We start from the raw sequence: 18,590 nt of genomic DNA, 5'->3' as shown, positions 1-18,590 counted from the left end.
AAAGGCAGGACCGAAGTGAATCAAAATTAATTTTGACACGAAAAAACTTTTCACATGCTTATTTTTATTTTGAATACCTTTTTATATTTTGTGAAATTCAAGATCAACACAACAATTTTCAGTTTCAAGTTTTATTTTTTCAAGTACAAAACTTTTGGCCCCAATTTAACTCACTGGACACTTTATTCAAGACATACAAATTCATTGACATAAAAGGGGGGGGGGGTCTCAATTGCACTTTCAGCCGTTTGTTGTACGGGACAAACAGTCAAACGCACAAATATAAAATGAGAACTGTGATGTCACGTTGTTAATTCGGCTCTTTTGGTTTTTAGGTTCTCTCAGTTGAAGAGCTTGAACTTGTCTCACAACCGTCTGGGTGTTTTTCCTGAATGCGTGTGTGAGATCCTCACCCTCACGGAGCTGTGCCTCTCCTGCAACAATCTCCACACCGTACCCGTGCAGATCGGCAACCTGCAGAGGTGACCCACACACATGTACACAGCATATGATTGGTACTATTTGGCACAAATCATCTTTTAGTACCAAGAATAAAAATTCAATTAATATAGTGACAAATAAAGACCTTACTTTCTGAGGCATGTGATGATTGACTCATGAGTCAAACGGCCGCAGTGTAGCGCTAACTACTGGCAAGGAAGAATTTCTCAATGTCAGTTATTTTTTATTTTTTTTGCTTTAAGTGTAACAAATACGCGATAACCTGAAATAAGGCCTTCCTGTCTTCTAGCCTCCAAACACTGTCCTTGGATGGAAACCACCTGAGCTCGCTGCCCGCTGAGCTGGGTGGACTGTCCCAGCTCAGCAATCTCGGCCTCTCCTTCAACGACTTCAATCACATCCCCGCAGTGCTGGAGCGACTGAATGCCGTGGACAAGTTGTGCATGGCTGGGAACCAAGTGGTGTGTTTGGAGGTGTGTTCTCTGCTCAGCATGAGCCACCTGAAACACATTGACCTCAGGTAATAACCTCTTTGCATCGCTTCAGGACCAATACCAATTAGTCTGGTGATTTTTTTCACTTTGATTTGTGAGAAAAAAATTTTGATTCAAGAGCACACACACCGAAAGAGCACTAAAATGTCCATTGAATTGAAATTTGTGAACACAGTTTACTTCTTAACATTTTACTTAAAGCGACAGTGTGTAGGATTTAATATCATCTAATGGTGAACATGCACTACGGTGCCTCAGAGAGACCACACTTAGTAAACCAAACAACAAATTACAACAAATTATTCAGAGCAAGCGAGCAGCCCGGCAAACAGGAGCTAGCCGGAGCGGCTAACAGGAGTGGCTAGCGGGAGAAGAAGCTGGCGAAAACTAGCGAGAGCAAAGCAGAGGGAGACAAGCGGCGGGAGCCCGAATCAAGGGAACTCAGCGACAACCACCTGCAGGTCCCAGCTGTGGAGGGCAGGCTAAGCAGCGGTTGACTGATTGCGTTCAACACTAGCTGCTAGCACCACCAGAGGCTAACTACAGTTGCGAAGTTCTTCTCGTTCAGCTATAGAAAGATGGGAGAAAAACACGTCAGCCTGCTGTAAGGTGCGGCACAATCTATGTAATATAATTACCGATTACTTGATTTAGGATTATACAAAAATTTTATGTTTTTTGCATAGTATTAAAATTAAAAGTGAGTTTTTAAAATGAATGAATTATTAGTTCACCACTAGCTGGTACTAAATCCTACACAGTAATATTGTCCTTTCAATTAAAGTTGAAGCCAATCTTGAACTTTTCTTGACCCATAATATGTTATATGTGACCTCACTAGTCTAAACATTCAGATTAATATTACATTTGTGGAATTTGAGTTATGCATCAAAATCCAGCCGTTTTTATCCATCTCAGGGGGCGGCCATTTTGCCACTTGCTGTCAACTGAAGATGACATCACAGTTGCTCAGGAAATGACAAATCACAGATGATCTGTTTTCTGAAGCTAAACTGTAATTGGTTGTTTACCTGAGACCTGAGCAATTGTAATGTCAGCAAGTGGCAAAATGGCCGTTAACTCACATTCAACTCACACAATATTAACCAGAATACCGTATTTAGACTAGTAGGGCTGCATAGAACAAATTATTGTCACAAACAAAATTGGGGGGTTGACTTCCCCTTTAAGTAGTTCACTGTTTTGTTTTGTTTTTTTATAAAGTATAATGTTATCAATTGTTTTCACCTTAAAAAACACATTACAATTTTTTTTGGCTAGCTGTAACAGATCAATGGCATTTCCATTCATTTCACTGAGGAAATGTCAGAAAGATGTACATCCTTTTTCCTGACCCTCAGCAAAATATTCATTCCAGTCTAGATTTATTGCCCTTTCTGATGACAGATTGACAGTTTGTTGAGAGTTATCAGATGTTTTATTGCCTCCTCACACCTCAGATCTTCCTCTAACTGCACTTATAGTATTTGTTGGCTCGCTGCTGCCTGTTGAAGAATGGCCGTTCATCGCTCATTGATTTTTTCTCTTCTTGCCCATATTTCCTCCTCACACCCGACCTGTGCCCCGCCCTCAACCGGTCGATAACTCAACCAGAGCGCTAGGATGTGATGTGTGTAAAATAATGAGCGGGTGTATTTACAAGGACAAGGTGCGTCTGTGGTGAATTAGTGAGCAGTCAGCACTCGGGAAAGTGCAGTTGTTTATTAACTGCTCACATGACAATTGAGGAGAGAACCTCCCGAACTTCACTGGCGGTAATGTGAATAAAAACAAGCGACAAAATAATGCTGTTGAGTTAGTCGATACAGGTCAACAAGCAATACATGAACATTAGCATAACAGTTGCAGTGATCTTTTCTGTGTCATGTAGGCTAAATGGACTACGCTGTATGAAAAGCGAGAGTCCAGAATCGGTGACCCAGTTGACCCACCTGGACCTGAGGGACAATTGTTTAGACTCCCTGGACCTCACTTCCATCTGCAGCTTGGAGACGCTCAATTGTCAGCGCAACCAGCTGAGGACGCTGACGCTCGGCGGCTTCGCGCTACGCATGCTTCACGCCGGCAGCAACCGTGAGTCAGCGAGAAGATTGCTCCGGACTTGTTTTGCTAGCTTTGAAATTTGGCTAGCTCTGACTGACCAATTAGTGGACAGTGACATCATCATTACTCATAGAAATCAATTGGACATGGCAACACATAAAAAAACTAAAATAAACGCTACAAAATTAAAATAATGCACTGTTGGGAACATTCTACCTAATGTAGCATCCAGTCAGTATATGCCTACTTTTGAGCAAAAATCCATGTGACAGAAGAATGCTGACTGCTGCCTGCATCTGCCCACAGGCCTTAACGCAGTCAGCGTTTACCAAGTCCCAAACCAACTGACACACTTGGATTTATCACAGTGAGTTCGACTGGGAGAAATGTGAGCCATTGTTTAGTTATTATATTTAATGTACTATACCAAGCTTTGTGTCTGTGTGTGTGTTGAGACAGGAACCTTCTGGAGCACCTACCAGACTGGGTGTGTGACTGCAGAAAACTGGAGATGCTGGATGTCACGCACAATCTCCTCACTGAGCTTCCATCCAGGTTGGATTAGCACTCAAGCCGGCGGAGAATATAAAAACACAAAACGGTCTGAGGGATTCGCACCTCGAACATCTGACTGTGAGGCAGTTGTGCTAACCACGTCCGCCTTCGTTTTCTGTCCTTATTCACAAGTACAGTCGTCATCTCCTATGCAAAGCCAAGTTTCCATTTCCCAAGTGTGTTGGCATTAGTGACATCAGCTATGTAAATAGTGTGACACCTTAGGAACATGACGCATAATAAACAAAAGGGAACAATGGAGGACATCCAAAATGTTTTGTTTTTTTCATCTTGGCTTGTGATTGTTGGTGACAACCACTTTATCCACTAAAGAGCATAATTTGGTTTGAGTCTGTTTTGTTTTTAGTACCAATGTTTTAGTGTGACATTATGGTGCCAAGACATGATGTTGAAGTGATTTGAGGAGCTTCATTTGAACAAAAGTAGTGTGTCGCTGCCATCTTGTGGAACCTTGGTACCACACTGGTGGCAACGCACTTCGTTGAAGTAGTTGAGGAGCTTCATTTTGACAAAAATAGTACTTTGCTGCCATCTTGTGCCATTTTGTTGCTAAGGTGCTATGTTGAAGTGATTAATTTAGACAAAAGTATTACTTTTCTGCCACATGGCATTTTGGTGTCTATGTTGAAGTGAGTTGAGGAACTTCATTTGGACAAATGTAGTGTGTTGCTGCCATCTTGTGGCGTCTTGACCAAGACGCTATGTCTTTGCAGTCATCTTGGGGTGAACTGCTTGGTTATGGTTTTCCCATTCTTATATATTGTTTAAGCTGCTAACTGTGCTGTCCAAACTGACTCATAATTCATTTTTTGTTTTTTGTTTCAACCCACTGTATTGTTTCAGGTTGCTCAACAGCCTGAGTTTGAGGAAGCTTCTAGTGGGGAACAATCACTTACAGAGATTGCCAGACCTGCTGGACCACATCCCCCTGGAAGTCTTGGACCTCCAGCACAACAAGCTAGGAGAACTTCCAGAGAGTCTCTTCTTCAAGGCCTTAAAGTGAGTCCCACCAATCTCTTTCAAGCCATCATCTTTTCATGCCTGTGTGCCATCTTTTTTGGTTTGGTCTTGGTTTGTTGCCAGATTGGTCTGAGTGACAACAAAAGTATCATTTCTCATTGTTTGGCTAGTGTGTATGGAAGTGTTGTGGTCTAGATCGATGTAGTAAACTGCAACGTGAGCTGGATTTAACCGGCTGTTTCCTGTGAGCTAAAACACCCATTAGAGCTCTAATGGACTTTTGTGTTTCAAATGCTGAGACGCATGGCGGATTCGCTATGCATGACACATTAGGAGTCGGAATAGTTCAGGGGTCAGCAACCTTTACTGTCAAAAGAGGCATTTTTGTGTAAATAAATAATAACAAATCTGTCTGGAGCCGCAAATTTTTTTTACTTTGTGATGAGCGCAACAGTGTTTGTGTAAGTCTAATTTACTGAGGGCCCATGAGCTAATATGAGCTGCATCATAACAGAAAAATATGCAGCATCCAATACTTTGAGATTATTTTTTTCTACCTTTTGTCTTCCGTTTTTTTTTTTTCAAACTTCATTTTTTCATATATTTTTAGACGTTCCTGCCTTTCGAGCAAATTTCTGACATTTTTGGCAATTTTATGGACACATGACGGTAATATTCCTCTCTCCTTCCTTATTTGGTTATATGGCTTTTTTTTCTGCCTTTTTTTGCTATCAATTTTATGACTTTTTGTGGTTGATTTTGAGATTTCTTCTTTTGTTTTTGGACCTTTCATGGTTACTTTTTGAACATTTTCTTTCTAACCTTTTTATAAAAATCAATTTTCTGACTTTTTTGGCAAGTTTATGGACACTTTATGCTAATTTTCGGAATTCCTTCTTTTGTTTTTGGACATTTTATAGTTACCGTACTTTTCACATTTTCATATTTTCTTTTCTGACTGTTTTATTCAATTCTCTGACATTTTTGGCAATTTCATGGACATTTTATGGCAATTTTAATTTTGTGATTTTCCTCTTCCTTTTTGTACATTTTATTGTCACTTTTTGGACATTTTAATTTTTAAAAACTTTTTCCATCTACATTTTGCATCTTTTTCTGACAATTTAAAAATTTGGACTCTGAAAATGAATATTTAATCATCAATATTTAAATCTAAAAAATTTATTAATTTAAATAATATTTTCTCTAAAAAATAAAAAATAAATATGTAAAAAATATGAATTTCTACTAATTATTTTATATCCACGGAGAGCCACAGGACATGGGCTAAAGTGCTACATGTGGCAGACCCCTAGACTTGTTTTAAGCAAGAATATGTATTTGCATTGTATTGTACAGTTATACCTGGTGCCCAGAAAACTAATGAGTGCTGCATTTATTTATTTCCCCTCTTCACAGTCTAAAACATTTAAATGCGTCAGCCAATAACCTGGAAATTATTCCACCCAGCGGCCAATCAGACGACAGTTTAAGCACACTGCAGGAACTATACCTAAGCAGGAACAACCTGAATGAAAACTGCGGTGCTCTACTGGTAGGACACCACAACCTGAGGGTCCTGCACATGGCCTACAATCAGCTGCTCTCGTTCCCTGCCAGGTTTGTTCCATTTTAGATCCTTTTTTGTTGCTCAGTTTGAACATTTAATTCAGTGATTCTTTCGTGTACCACTACAGGGAGCTCGCGCACCACATTTGGAGAATCACGTATCTAACGTGTTCTATTCTATTCTATTCTATTCTATTCTATTCTATTCTATTCTATTCTATTCTATTCTACGTGCCTTAACGGAATCAACATCCACTGTCTAGATTTGTTTCACAAGTGACATTAAACAAAATAATGTATTTACATTATTTACTTTTAGCCAAAAATCATCATTTTCATAGAAGCATATTTTAGGAAAGGAGTTGGACCGTATTTGTAGTCTTCACTTTTACATGTTTAGCTCAAGTTGGCCATGTTTGTTTGTCTTTAGTAAGCTGAGTAAGCTGGAGCTGCTCGAGGAGCTCAACCTAAGTGGCAACAAGCTGAAGAGCATCCCCTCCACGGTGTCCAGCTGCAAGAGACTGCATACCCTCATAGCGCACTCCAATCACATTAACGTCTTCCCGGAGATCCTCAATCTTCCTGAAATCAAGGTCAGACAGCTCGTAGTTTGTTTGTTTTTATCCCTCGTGCGGCAATGCGTGACATGGTGTTGTGTATTTGCAGCTTGTGGATCTGAGCTGTAACGAGCTGACTGAGATCCAACTGCCTGAATCGCTGCCGCCCAGCCTCCAGGAGTTGGATTTGACGGGCAACAGCAGCCTGATGCTAGAACACAAAACTCTTAATCTCTTCAGGTGAGTCTCCCACTGATGCACCTTGCTTTCATGTCTTGGATGTGACAGACTGTGCAAAGGGTTAAATACTTTCAAGTAAATCTCCATGGGATATAAGAGGGGGAATTTTTGAAACATGCAAAATTGGAAAATTTCCATGTCTCTCGATTCCACAAGATGACACCAAAACTCTTTTTTAAATTATTATTATTATTATTATTATTATTATTTTTAAAGCAAACTATTGTCTTAATTAATGAAGCTCCTCCCCTCACTTCAACATAGTTGTTGGCACTAATATACCTCAAGATGGCACCAAATCAATAATTTTCTATTAGACATGGCTTTGGCTAGAGTAAAACCAGCATGTAGAATTTTTCAGCAAACAACAAAGGCCAGGTTACCTGGAAATCTGCGAACCCGTGAATACTGAGCTGTCAGTGTGATGCAGTTCACAGTACAGTTCTTAATTGCTTAATTGCTCATTTTTTTTCCAATTTCACTCGACTGGCATCATATCCAAAGCTTGCGCTTAAAGTACTTCACATTTTGGCTTGCAACACAAAGCAAAAACAAACAAAAAAAATCAACCAACTTGAGGTACTCGTAAGGATTATACTAAAATACAATTTTTAAGAACAATTTTTAAGAACCAACCTTCAATTTTGTAAATTCCTGTAAAATACCTGCTCATTCCCATGGAAAGTTTTCCAACTTTTGCAACCCGAGATGTGACATTGTTCTTAAAAAAAATGTCATAGACTCTTGAGCTGTATTTCCGATGGTGAAATGATTACTATAACCTACTGTATTTTATCTTCTGTTTTAAGTCACATCGCCACATTGAAATTGGACCAAAAATCGACCGCAACGGGAGACTCCCAAAACACCTTCGTTTCCTGGAGCCATGGATACTCTGAAATGAGCGGCCAAAGGAATAAGTGAGCTTTTCAACTCATTGCTTTTTTTGTATGTCAGAAAATTATACTCTACTGTACAAAAGCTTAAGCTTAAAACTACAGAAAAGGTTTTTGTTTTTTGTTCAAAATAACTTATTTTAAGATAACCCTGTGCTGTATTGTAGCCAAAAGGTAGAATCCTCCTTAGTTATTGTGCCTTTTGGTGCTGTAAACAGTCAACGCATACATAAATCAATATCCTTGTGGTGGATGCTGCATGCTAATCAATGTGACACCGGATTGTAGTTAAGGTAAGCCATTTTAAACAAAAAAGACGTTTTTTCATAGTTAAAAGCGGAAGTTTCGAACTCTGATCTTCTGGACCCATTGGACAATAAAATGATTTTATTTTACGTGCACATTTGAATGCAGATGTCACGTTTACAACAGGTTGTGTGTGTCTGTGCTGGCCATCGACCGCCTTGGAGACAGCGTAGAAGCATGCTACGGTATTTTCGACGGCGACCGCAATGAGGAGGTGCCTCGGCTGCTGCAGTGCACCATGGGTGACGTGCTGTGCGAAGAAGTGCAACATTCCAGTATTGACAGTGTGTATATGAGCAATACATTCCTAACTTCACACAGGTTTGTGCCATTATACAAAGTATTATAACTTTTTCTGTAAAGTTAGTGTATTGCTGACCACCATGGTTGTGTATTTGACATCGGAACAGGAAACTAGGTACTGTTGGCCAGAAACTGGGTGCATCTGCCTTGCTGTGTTATATCCACCATGAGTCTTCAGAGCCAGGAGGCTACCTCAGTGTGACAGTGGCCAACGTGGGGACCTGTCAGGCGGTGTTGTGTCGGGACGGCCGACCTGTTCCACTCTCAAAGGTGTACAGCCTGGAAAACTGTACTGAGGAGATGGAGAGAGTTAAACTCAGCAAAGCCATCATTACTGAGGTAATATTCTGATTATAGTGCAGGGTAGTAGTAGTTGAGTAATCAGTGGGGACTGCATTAGGCTGCTTATGGAGACTTTCGGTTTGCCATTCAAACAGCCTTATTGGTGTACAGTGTTCCCTCTCAATAACGCGGTTCACTTTTTGTGGCCTCGTTGTGTTGCGGATTTTTTTTTTGCGCAATTTTGCATGCATGCATTTTTTTTTTTTTTTTTACAGTAATGTACCTATTTTATAAAATGTATGAAGGTTTGAACATTGAGAATTTTTAAACGAGAGAAATGTGAGAAAATGTATAAACTATGTTATGAAGGATTTTAGAGCCTTAAAACATTTATAATAAATGTAAAACATAAAGCTAACTACTTTGCGGAATATTTTTGGGAACCTAACCTCAGGATATTTGAGTATTTATTTTATATCCTGCTTATATGGAGGCTCAAAAATGCCAATATAAAAATAAATAAATGAATAAAAGTGAAAATAAACATGGATATAACAAATGTAATTTAAAAATTAAATAAAAAAAATAAATATAAATGGAAATAAAAATATATAAATAAATAAATAAATAAATAAATAAATAAATAAAAGTAAAAATTACATAAAAAAATAAAAAAATAAAAAAATAAAAACTAAATATAAAAAATTATGTGGAATAAATAGATACAAAAATAAATATTTATAAATAAATAAATAAATTTTATATATATATATATATATATATATATATATATATATATATATATATTAGGGGTGTGAATTGCCTAGTACCTGACGATTCGATTCGTATCACGATTCACAGGTCACGATTCGATTCGATACCGATTAATCCCGATACGAATTTATAAGTCGATTGTTGCGATTTTTTTTCATTCAAATTTAGAAAATACTAATCAGTAAGCTTGTAGAGTGTAAGATTTATATGAAAATGTATTATTTATTTATCTGAAATTTCAGTCTTATAGAGGTTGTAATCTGTTTCATGTTTGAACAGCATTAAAATAAAATATTAAGGCTTAATGTTCCGTTCATATAACATTCTTCCATGCTCAAGGTGTGAATCCTAACCCGAAGTCAGACGTTTTGTTGAATATTTTTCCATTAAAAATGGAAGTTTAAAAATCGATTCACACACACACACACACAAAAAAAAAAAAAAAAAAAAAAGGCAATGATGATAAGACGTTGAATCGGTAAGACTACCGAATGAACAATTCTGAGCTCTTAAAAAAAAAAAAAAAAACGATTTTTTTTTTATTGAATCGATTCGAGAATCGCGCGATGTAGTATCGCGATATATCGCCGAATCGATTTTTTTTAACACCCCTAATATATATATATATATATATATATATATAATATAAATTTCATGCTTATTTCATATTTATTTAGATTTTTATTTCCATTTATATTTATTTGTTTGTATTTAATTTTTTAATTATATTTTTATGTCCTTTTTATTTTCACTTTTATTTATTTATTTATTTAATTATTTATTTAGGCATTTTTGGTCCTCCATGCATTTTATCTATCATTAATATTTGTCTGGATATTCACAGTCACACATGCCTTACCCCGAGGAATTTTCTGTTTTCTAGGATAACAAAGTGAGTGGTGTGACATGCTGCTCCCGCCTGCTGGGCTGCTCTTATCTGTCTCCCTGGGTGCTTCCGAAGCCCTGGGTGCATACCGAGCCGCTTTCATCCCACGATGACTTCTTAATCCTGGGGAACCGTGCACTGTTTGAGCGCGTATCCTACCAGGAAGCTGTGTGCACAGTGCAGGCCGTGCGGGATCCGCGCGCCGCCGCCAAGAAGCTTTGCACGCTGGCCCAGAGCTACGGCTGCAAGGACAACATTGGGGCTGTGGTCGTGGCCTTGAACATCGCTGAGGACAGCTGTACGTGCGAGGCACCCGTCTACGCCACAGAACCCCGAGGTCTTCCTTTGGGTGTATCCATGACGCCGGCCCCTAGTGACACAGCAACATTGTCATCCACTAGCGGGGTGGTTTCAGAGTTCAACAGCGAGACGTCAGCGTCGGAAGTGGGCAGCGAGGCGGGCTCCACCGCTTCCGATGAGCACCCGACCTCAGGAGCCGCGCCACGCCCTGAGAGACGTTGTAGTCTGCACCCCGGTACAACTCTGTGCGGCATCATGGTGCCGGGCTCGGTGGGGTTAGGGAGCCACGTGGGCCTGTTCCAACGGCAACCTTCCTGCGCCACATTCTCCAGCAACCACTCTGACAACGGTTTGGACAGCGACGATGAGACCCCACTGGAAGGCGTCATCTCCAACGGCAGCAAGTTAGAAGTGGAGGTGGACATTCACTGCTGCGCTTTTCAGCTGCGGTCAGGGGCCCCTGAGAGTCTGAAGGACGCAGATTTTGAAAAGCGAGGGTCTGATTATCCAAACGGCAAGATGAGCAGACAGAACAGCGTGGTGGTCTCGGCGACAAACGGCTGCCTGCTGGCTGTTTGCGGGAGAGAGATCGCAGACCTGAAGAAGTCCCCGTCGACTTCGTGCCTGTTTGGGAAGAAGCTGCCCAACGGCTCCGTGGTGGCCCCCGAGGACAGTCACAATCTCATCGAGGTGGCCCTGGAGGCACCGAAAAAGAAGTCTGGGTATTTCACTGCGCCGGCACAGCAGGACCCCGAAGACCAGCTGATTGTGCCTCCTTGTCTGGAGCAGGAAGTCCGGGAGCAGCTAAAAGGCCAGAGCTCTCTTGTCTCAGCCCCTCCCACATCCTCCACACCCGCTTCCTCAAAAGACGTGTGCTGGGATCAATCACAACCTCCTGTTTCCTTTGCCCCGAGCCAGGTGCCAGGTCCTGGAGCGACCCCACTTGTAAAGCCGGAGGTCTATGATACTGCCCTGTAAAAGGGGGAACTTAGCACAACTTGGCTGCCATGCTGTTATTGTGCCATCCCAGAGAAGTATACAGCAAAATCGGTAGTGTTAATTCAACACCTACAGGGTTAAATTTTAACACTTCAAATGTGTCTATATGGTTAAAATAAAACTTTTGAAAGTGTTAAAAAAATATTACACTGAGATGGAGTTAAAATAACTCTGATGGTAGTAATTTAACACTAGTCAAAACTGGTCAGTGTCAGTGTTGATTTTACATTATACAAGTGTGTAGTGTTAAAGGTTAACTATAGGCATATAATGATTAAATCTTACCTTTGACACCATGGCGGTGTAAATTATGGTGAAATATTAGGTGTTTTGCTAGTTAGTTTTCTAACGCGGAAGTAAAACGCCCGGTTCAGTAAAACCCCGCCTCTCCCCGTGTGATTGCAGCGCCCCCAGCGAGCCGACTGCAGTCTGCTGTTGGAGCTCTGTGTTTGAGCAGTCCTCTGAATGCAAGCCATCTATTCTTCAATAAACATTTGATACTAAACGGCTCCTTGCTGCAAGAAATTGTGGAGGAGGAGCGGAGGAGAGGAAAGAAGTAGGAGCAGGAAAAAAACCCTGAGCTGGTCTCGAACCAGGGACTTGCTGCTTACAGAGCGAGCACACTAGGTTTAACAGTACAAAATTTTACTTGTAGTTTACAAAAGTGTCAGCCAGAACTAGGGGGATTTTAAGACAGCCAATTGTTATTGCACTTTGGCAATGCAAATGTGAAAGATAATTGATTGCTTTGAATTCATTTGGACAGAATGTTAACTGATGAAAGCTACTTTTGTCACTATCCCATTGAGGTCTCAGAGAAAGTGGGCGTGCGTTTAGTCCGCAGAGGCGGTGCAGGGGTGTGTCCGCACCTTATGACGTCAAAAAGTGCCAAAAGCTCATTTTCTCAGGTTGGGAGGGGCTGGTGCATGGAGAGCAGAATGACCTAGAATTTCTCATAGAGGGGTGAATGGAGGTAAACAACACTTCGGTCATGTGTTTGGTAAGAAATTATCATTTTCCAAAAAGTTTATTTTACATGTTGTTGTCCCTTTAAAATATTTATTTAATTAACACTAGAAATGTTACTATTAACTAAATATTTAAGTCTGGTAAAGAATCAAAAAAATACAACAGTGTTAAATTAAAGTATCTTCCCCCACACCGTACAATGTAAAATCAACACTGCCCAGTGTTAACTTGTAGTGATACATTTCAACTACCATCAGAGTTGTTTTCAATCTCAATGTCAATATTTTCAAGTGTTATTTTAACTATATTTAGTGTGCCAATAGACACCTTTGAAGTGTTCAACTCTGTAGGTGTTGCCGACTTTGCTGTGTATAGGCGATCTGTCCACTGAGGAATCATTGTGAGATTAAACGGCAATTTCTCTTTGCAACATGCCAACAAAACTCTTTGTGACTCAAGCCGGAAACTGTCAAGCTTAACCAGTTCTTGGAAAATCTCACTTTGGAACTGTGCAGGACCGTGCTCAGTGCGGGTGACATTCTTCTAGTAAAAGTGCCTACTGCAGACGACTCAGCCTCAGAGTTCCCAGGCTACACGGCTGTTTTAGAGTAGAGCTTCTTACTTACACCTGAAGGAAGGACAATAAGACTGACAGCTATTCCTCTTCCTTCTGTAGCTTATAAAAGGAAATATACATTATTCAGTCTCATATAGCCCCGTGACCCATCAAACTTCAGTTCACCGTCATGCGGTTTTGAAACAGGAGACGCTGATCTGGTTTGTGTTTTCATTGCGGGAATGTTATGATGGTGGCTCGTGTGGGTTGCCAAAGCACCTTCTCAACGCAGGGCTGTCTAAACTTTTCATACCTTGGACCACATACAGAAAAATTTAAATATGAGAGGGCCACTTTGATATTCTCCACATTTTGTTTATTAAATCAGTCTAATGTAGGTTAAGATCAGTTAAATACATTCAACGACAAAATAGCTTTGTGTTATAGGTGACAGCAAATATTATTACTTCAAATTAGTGTAGTAACATGGCCCTGATTTAACCAGTTCAACATTGAGCATTTTGACCCTTTACTAGGGCCGTGGTATTTCTTGCTTGTGAGCCAGAGTTGCCGTCAATCTTCACTTACTTATACATGAAATGCAAACGCCAGCCTCAGAATGACAACAGAGTCACGTAAGCCGTCAAGCATCTGACATTTGACTACTTAACTATTCTTGACTTATTTTGAAATTTACCAACGTCCTCAATGTTATGCCCGAAACAAATTCGCACCCACTGATAATGTGAGAATATCATGCCAAAAATTGCTGCACCTTGTGATATATTAGTACTGTTAAAAGATTTTGATCTTGAAAAAAAAAATTATCGCTAGAGAATGGATTTAAAAAAACAACAACTCTAAAATAAGTGAATTGTATACAGCATAATACTGATAACTACTCTATGCGCTGATATCAAGATTGAAATGTTAATATTCAGAGCAATGCACTGTGAATAGATGTGATGAAGTCAGCTGTGCAAAGCCGACAAGCTGTCACATTCTATGTTGTGTGATCCCATCTCGATTTAAAGGATGAAAAGACTAAACAGAAAAAGGATAAATAAATAAAGTCAATTATTATTGTAATTTCAGTCAAAAAAAAAGTTTCAATTTTGAAGCCCATTTCCAGTGTTTGATTTTCTATGTGCAGCATCTTAGCTAATGTGAAATGCTAAATGGTAAATAAGACAAAAAGTCAGTGTCTGATATTGCCAATACTCTCCTACCCCCCTCACATCTACGTTATTTTAATTGTGAGGTGATATACTGCAGGCCAACGACTCTTGGCTCCTAGTGCCAAAAGAGAAAGTGTACGTTCAGAAGACCAAAGTCAGGTAATTGCACATGCCAATTAGACATATTCATTTGGCATCGTGTTGCAGTTGTGGCATTCCATAGTTTGACTTTCCAGCGTTCCCTTTCAGCCTTAACGCATTGCCGCTCACTCGTTCAGGAAGAAGAGCCATCAGTTGAATCCCACTCATGTCGTGTTTATTGTCTCTGAAGCCTTAATTGTCCTTCTCTTGTTACTTATCATCTTCATGGATTCAACACCAATTACTAAAGCACTTTGTACTGAGTTTAGTATGTGAGAATGTGACCTACATTGTGTGCTTGCGCTATTGTGCGATCATGTAACCTACAGAATAAGTGCTGAGAGCCCTTTATTTCCTTACAGTTTGCCTCCAGTCATCATTTTTACCAAAAACTCCATAAGCTAGCATGAATTGCAAAGCTTCATCTATCAATATAAGGAAATATACTTAGAAAAACTGCACATTGGAATGGTGAATAAAATGTGAAACAAAATGAAGAGGCACAGTTTGTATTATGTGAACTGAAAAGACAATTTTTGCTGGAATTATTGAAGGACGACATGCAATGTCACTATACACCAGTCCTGACTACAAATATTGAGACATTGTGCAAATAATAAATGAATGACAATTTATTATAAGCTTTGGGGACACATGTGTTGCCCTATACAGACCGGTGTTTACAAAAAAAGGAAAAAAAAGTATTATTTTTTAACTGATGCAGATCAGTGGACAAATACACAATCAGATTGGGACAACTCGAACAACAACATATTTGTGGTACACTTTGAGACAGCCATAGTCCACATACTACAGAAGAGAATTATAGCCAGTGAAGAGAAAAAAAATGTTGGCAGGATTGTGACTTTATTCTCAGCATTCTGACTTTAAAGTGAGAATTATCACTTTATTCTTAGAATTCTCACTTTAAAGTCAGAATTGTGACTCTCTGACTCCCCCCCACAATTCATAGCTCTACGTCACAAAGTCGGAATTCTCACTTTAAAGTCAGAATCCTGATTAAAGTCAGAATTCTGAGATTAAAGTGAAAAATTTTGCTTTAAAGCCAGAATTCTGAGATTTAAGTGACAAAGTAAGAATTCTTTAAAGTCAGAATCCTGACATTAAAGTCAGAATTCTGAGGTTAAAGTGAAAATGTTTGCTTTAAAGCCAGAATTCTGAGATTTAAGTAACAAAGGGAGAATTCTTTAAAGTCAGAATTCTGAGATTAACGTCAGAATTCTAACTTTTAAGTCAGAATTCTGAGAATAAAGTGAGAATTCTGCCAAACCATGTTTTTTCCGTCTTCACTGGCCTTAATCCTCTCCCGTAACATACAGACTTTCTCATTATTTACATGGTACATAGTGTAGTGGATATAAAAAGTCTACATACCCCTGTTCAAATGCCAGGGGTGTGTAGATTTTTTCTGCCCACTGTATAGGCTATTATCATTTTTGTAGCCCCTCAACTTACTTTAATCGTTTAGTGAATTGAACATAGATAAGTGTGGTTGGTTTGTTCCTCATTCAATTCCTAGTCAGCATTGTACAACCACACATTCTCTGCTCATTAAAAAAAGAAGAGAAAAAAAATCAAATTCATTTACCGTATACAACATTATGACTTTAAATTAATTCTCTTTATCCTCAAGTTTACACGTGTTCATCCAACACATTTGTACAATATAATATGCCAAGCGCATGTGTAGTTACAGGATGAGGGAGCACAGGGTAGTGGGGTGCAGTCCAGTGCATTACTGACAATATTCCCTTTAATTCTTTAGTGGAGCGGGTCCAGTAGTGTTTTTATTATGCCCACGTTGCATTATAAAAGAAACCCATGTATTAACTTAATTCTGCTGTTGCAAAGTGTATGTGTTTGTGTGCAAAATGAAGCACATACAGTCGATGTGCAGTAAGTGTATGCATGTTGTTGTATTGTGAATGGAAATGATCCCAAGACACTGCAGTTGTTGATCATGTGACCAAAGTAGCCATTGCTCAGTCTCCAGGTTCCTTTATGTACATTATTTTCTAGAAAAGCCTGAATATTTTTTATTTTATTTTTTTTGACACCAAGAAGCTGATTTTTATTTTTGTACTTCATTGCAAATAATATTGCCCTCTCCACTCTGGAATTTCAAATGATGGGGTCTCATTCTCGTACCAGATGACACTAAATATAACTAATGTTGATAGCATGCCCTCAATATCAACAAAAAATATATGTATATGTATAAAGAATTTTATTTATTTATACAATATGGAGCATATCTAACACTTTTAGGTTGCAATAGCATACAAATTGCTGCTGTTTGTTCATTTTAGGATTAGTAATTAGATTGTTTATGAGAAAGGCAAAGTGAAAGTGAGAGACATGAGAGGTCATGGATTTATTTAAAATGCTGCTAAGTAGCAATAAAATTTTGTACTTTGTTTTTTGTTTTTTTTGTTTTTTGATCTGGCTTTCCAAACATTTAATGATCATTTTACACTAACGTTTTTTTGTTTTTTTTTGACATTTGTATTACATTCCTGAATGTGATTGGCTGTTGTCTGGCATTAGTGAAGAAAGGTCCATTTCAAGTTGTCCACAAAACTGTGCAGAAAATAAACTCTTTACAAAATAAAAAGGATACATGTTCCATGTTTAGATTGAAAGTTGAATACAGTACATCTGCCATCTGTTGGTGGAACACAGAACGACAGCCTGAACCAGTAGGAATATAATAATATGGGGCAATATGTATAATAGCAGGGTTATTGTAGTTTTGGAATTTTCATTTTAGTTAGTTTTTCTTTCTTTTTTTTTCTTTCTTTTTTTTTTATTTAAATTTGGTTAGTTTTAATTAGTTTCCAGGGTGGTTCTGTTAGTTTTAGTTTTTTAATAAACGCTTCATTTTAGTTTAGTTTTAGTTAGTTTCAGTATTACTTTTAATTTTAAAAACGTGTATTACTAGTCCGCAATATTTAAACTCACCATGGGAGCGACGTCATCTGAAGGTGTTTTTCTATTGGCTGCTGCTAGATGGCGTCACTTCTATGTGACACACTTTTAGACCTTCGCTTCTCTGCCGACGATGTGCGGCTTACAAGATGTTAGCTTGTGTGAGTGAGTGCGTGAATAGATAAAAATATAAATAAATAAATAAAATTAATAAAAAAATAAAATAAAAAATAAAATAAAAAATAAAATAAAATAAAATAAAATAAAATAAAATAAAATAAAATAAAATAAAATAAAATAAAAATAGAAAACGTTCGAGTCCAGGCTCCGGCCTTCCTGGGTGGCCTTCTCCGGGTACTCCGGTCTCCTCCCACATTCCAAAGACATGCATGGCAGGTTAATTGGGGGCTCCGAATTGTCCCTAGGTGTGCTTGTGAGTGTGGATGGTTGTTCGTCTCTGTGTGCCCTGCGATTGGCTGGCAACCAGTCCAGGGTGTCCCCCGCCTGCTGCCCAGAGCTAGCTGAGATGGGCGCCAGCACCCCCCGCGACCCTTGAGGAATAAGCGGTCAAGAAAATGGATGGATGGATGGATGGATGGAAAATAAAAAACCTCCTTACGGCTCCGGGTGGAGGAGTGGAACCGTCACTTGCCTTCGGTGCCGGTTGGCGTGTGTTTGCTTCTTCGCTTGGGAGACCATGTGTGGCTATTAGGTGATGTATGCTTGAGTGATTAAAAAACAAAACAAAAAAAAAACCCGTCCTTATTCCGGCCGTTAATATCAAAATAAATCTACCCTATTTAAAATCATCCCCCAAATTCTCATGCATTAAATTAATTACCAAAGACTAAAACGAAGGACAGTTTTGCTATAATTATAGTTTTAGTTAGGTTTGTAAACATATGTATTTTCAGTTAGTTTTCCTTAATGAAATTGTTTTGTGAATTTTAGTTTTAGTTTTATTTTTGTTAGTTTTAGTTAACTAACCTAACCTTGTGTAGTAGTCATGTCAAATTCTTACCTCCTCAAAAAGAGTATGAATATTTTATGAAGGCGACATTTTTTCATCTCTTTTAGTAATAGATTATGTAAAATTTAGTCAAATTACTTCTATTACTGAAGACACCAA

The 18,590-nt window shown here is 38.9% G+C and overlaps 1 protein-coding gene and 1 long non-coding RNA gene across 3 annotated transcripts in view; one reads left to right on the top strand and one right to left on the bottom strand.

Annotated features, from left to right (window-relative positions):
• phlpp2 (PH domain and leucine rich repeat protein phosphatase 2) overlaps nt 1-17,098 on the top strand; it is a 45,912-nt gene extending 28,814 nt beyond the window's left edge. For both annotated transcript variants that reach the window (XM_077518514.1, XM_077518513.1), the window contains exons 7-19: nt 336-482; nt 752-982; nt 2,848-3,050; nt 3,327-3,387; nt 3,480-3,575; nt 4,440-4,595; nt 5,976-6,176; nt 6,556-6,718; nt 6,792-6,922; nt 7,732-7,842; nt 8,251-8,445; nt 8,535-8,766; nt 10,367-17,098. In XM_077518514.1, the coding sequence (XP_077374640.1) occupies nt 336-482; nt 752-982; nt 2,848-3,050; nt 3,327-3,387; nt 3,480-3,575; nt 4,440-4,595; nt 5,976-6,176; nt 6,556-6,718; nt 6,792-6,922; nt 7,732-7,842; nt 8,251-8,445; nt 8,535-8,766; nt 10,367-11,647 (3,208 nt within the window). In that variant the 3' untranslated portion in view covers nt 11,648-17,098. The remainder of the gene's footprint in view (nt 1-335; nt 483-751; nt 983-2,847; nt 3,051-3,326; nt 3,388-3,479; nt 3,576-4,439; nt 4,596-5,975; nt 6,177-6,555; nt 6,719-6,791; nt 6,923-7,731; nt 7,843-8,250; nt 8,446-8,534; nt 8,767-10,366) is intronic.
• LOC144017199 (uncharacterized) lies at nt 241-3,304 on the bottom strand. Its single transcript, XR_013283129.1, has 4 exons — nt 2,909-3,304; nt 725-962; nt 592-647; nt 241-474 (listed from the first exon to the last, which is right to left on the bottom strand). It is a non-coding gene; the product is annotated as an uncharacterized LOC144017199 (long non-coding RNA).
• Nucleotides 17,099-18,590: the final 1,492 nt, after the last annotated feature.

Source organism: Festucalex cinctus, chromosome 4 (assembly GCF_051991245.1).
Source record: "Festucalex cinctus isolate MCC-2025b chromosome 4, RoL_Fcin_1.0, whole genome shotgun sequence".
Taxonomy (NCBI): domain Eukaryota; kingdom Metazoa; phylum Chordata; class Actinopteri; order Syngnathiformes; family Syngnathidae; genus Festucalex; species Festucalex cinctus.
This window is presented reverse-complemented; position numbering and strand designations above follow the sequence as displayed.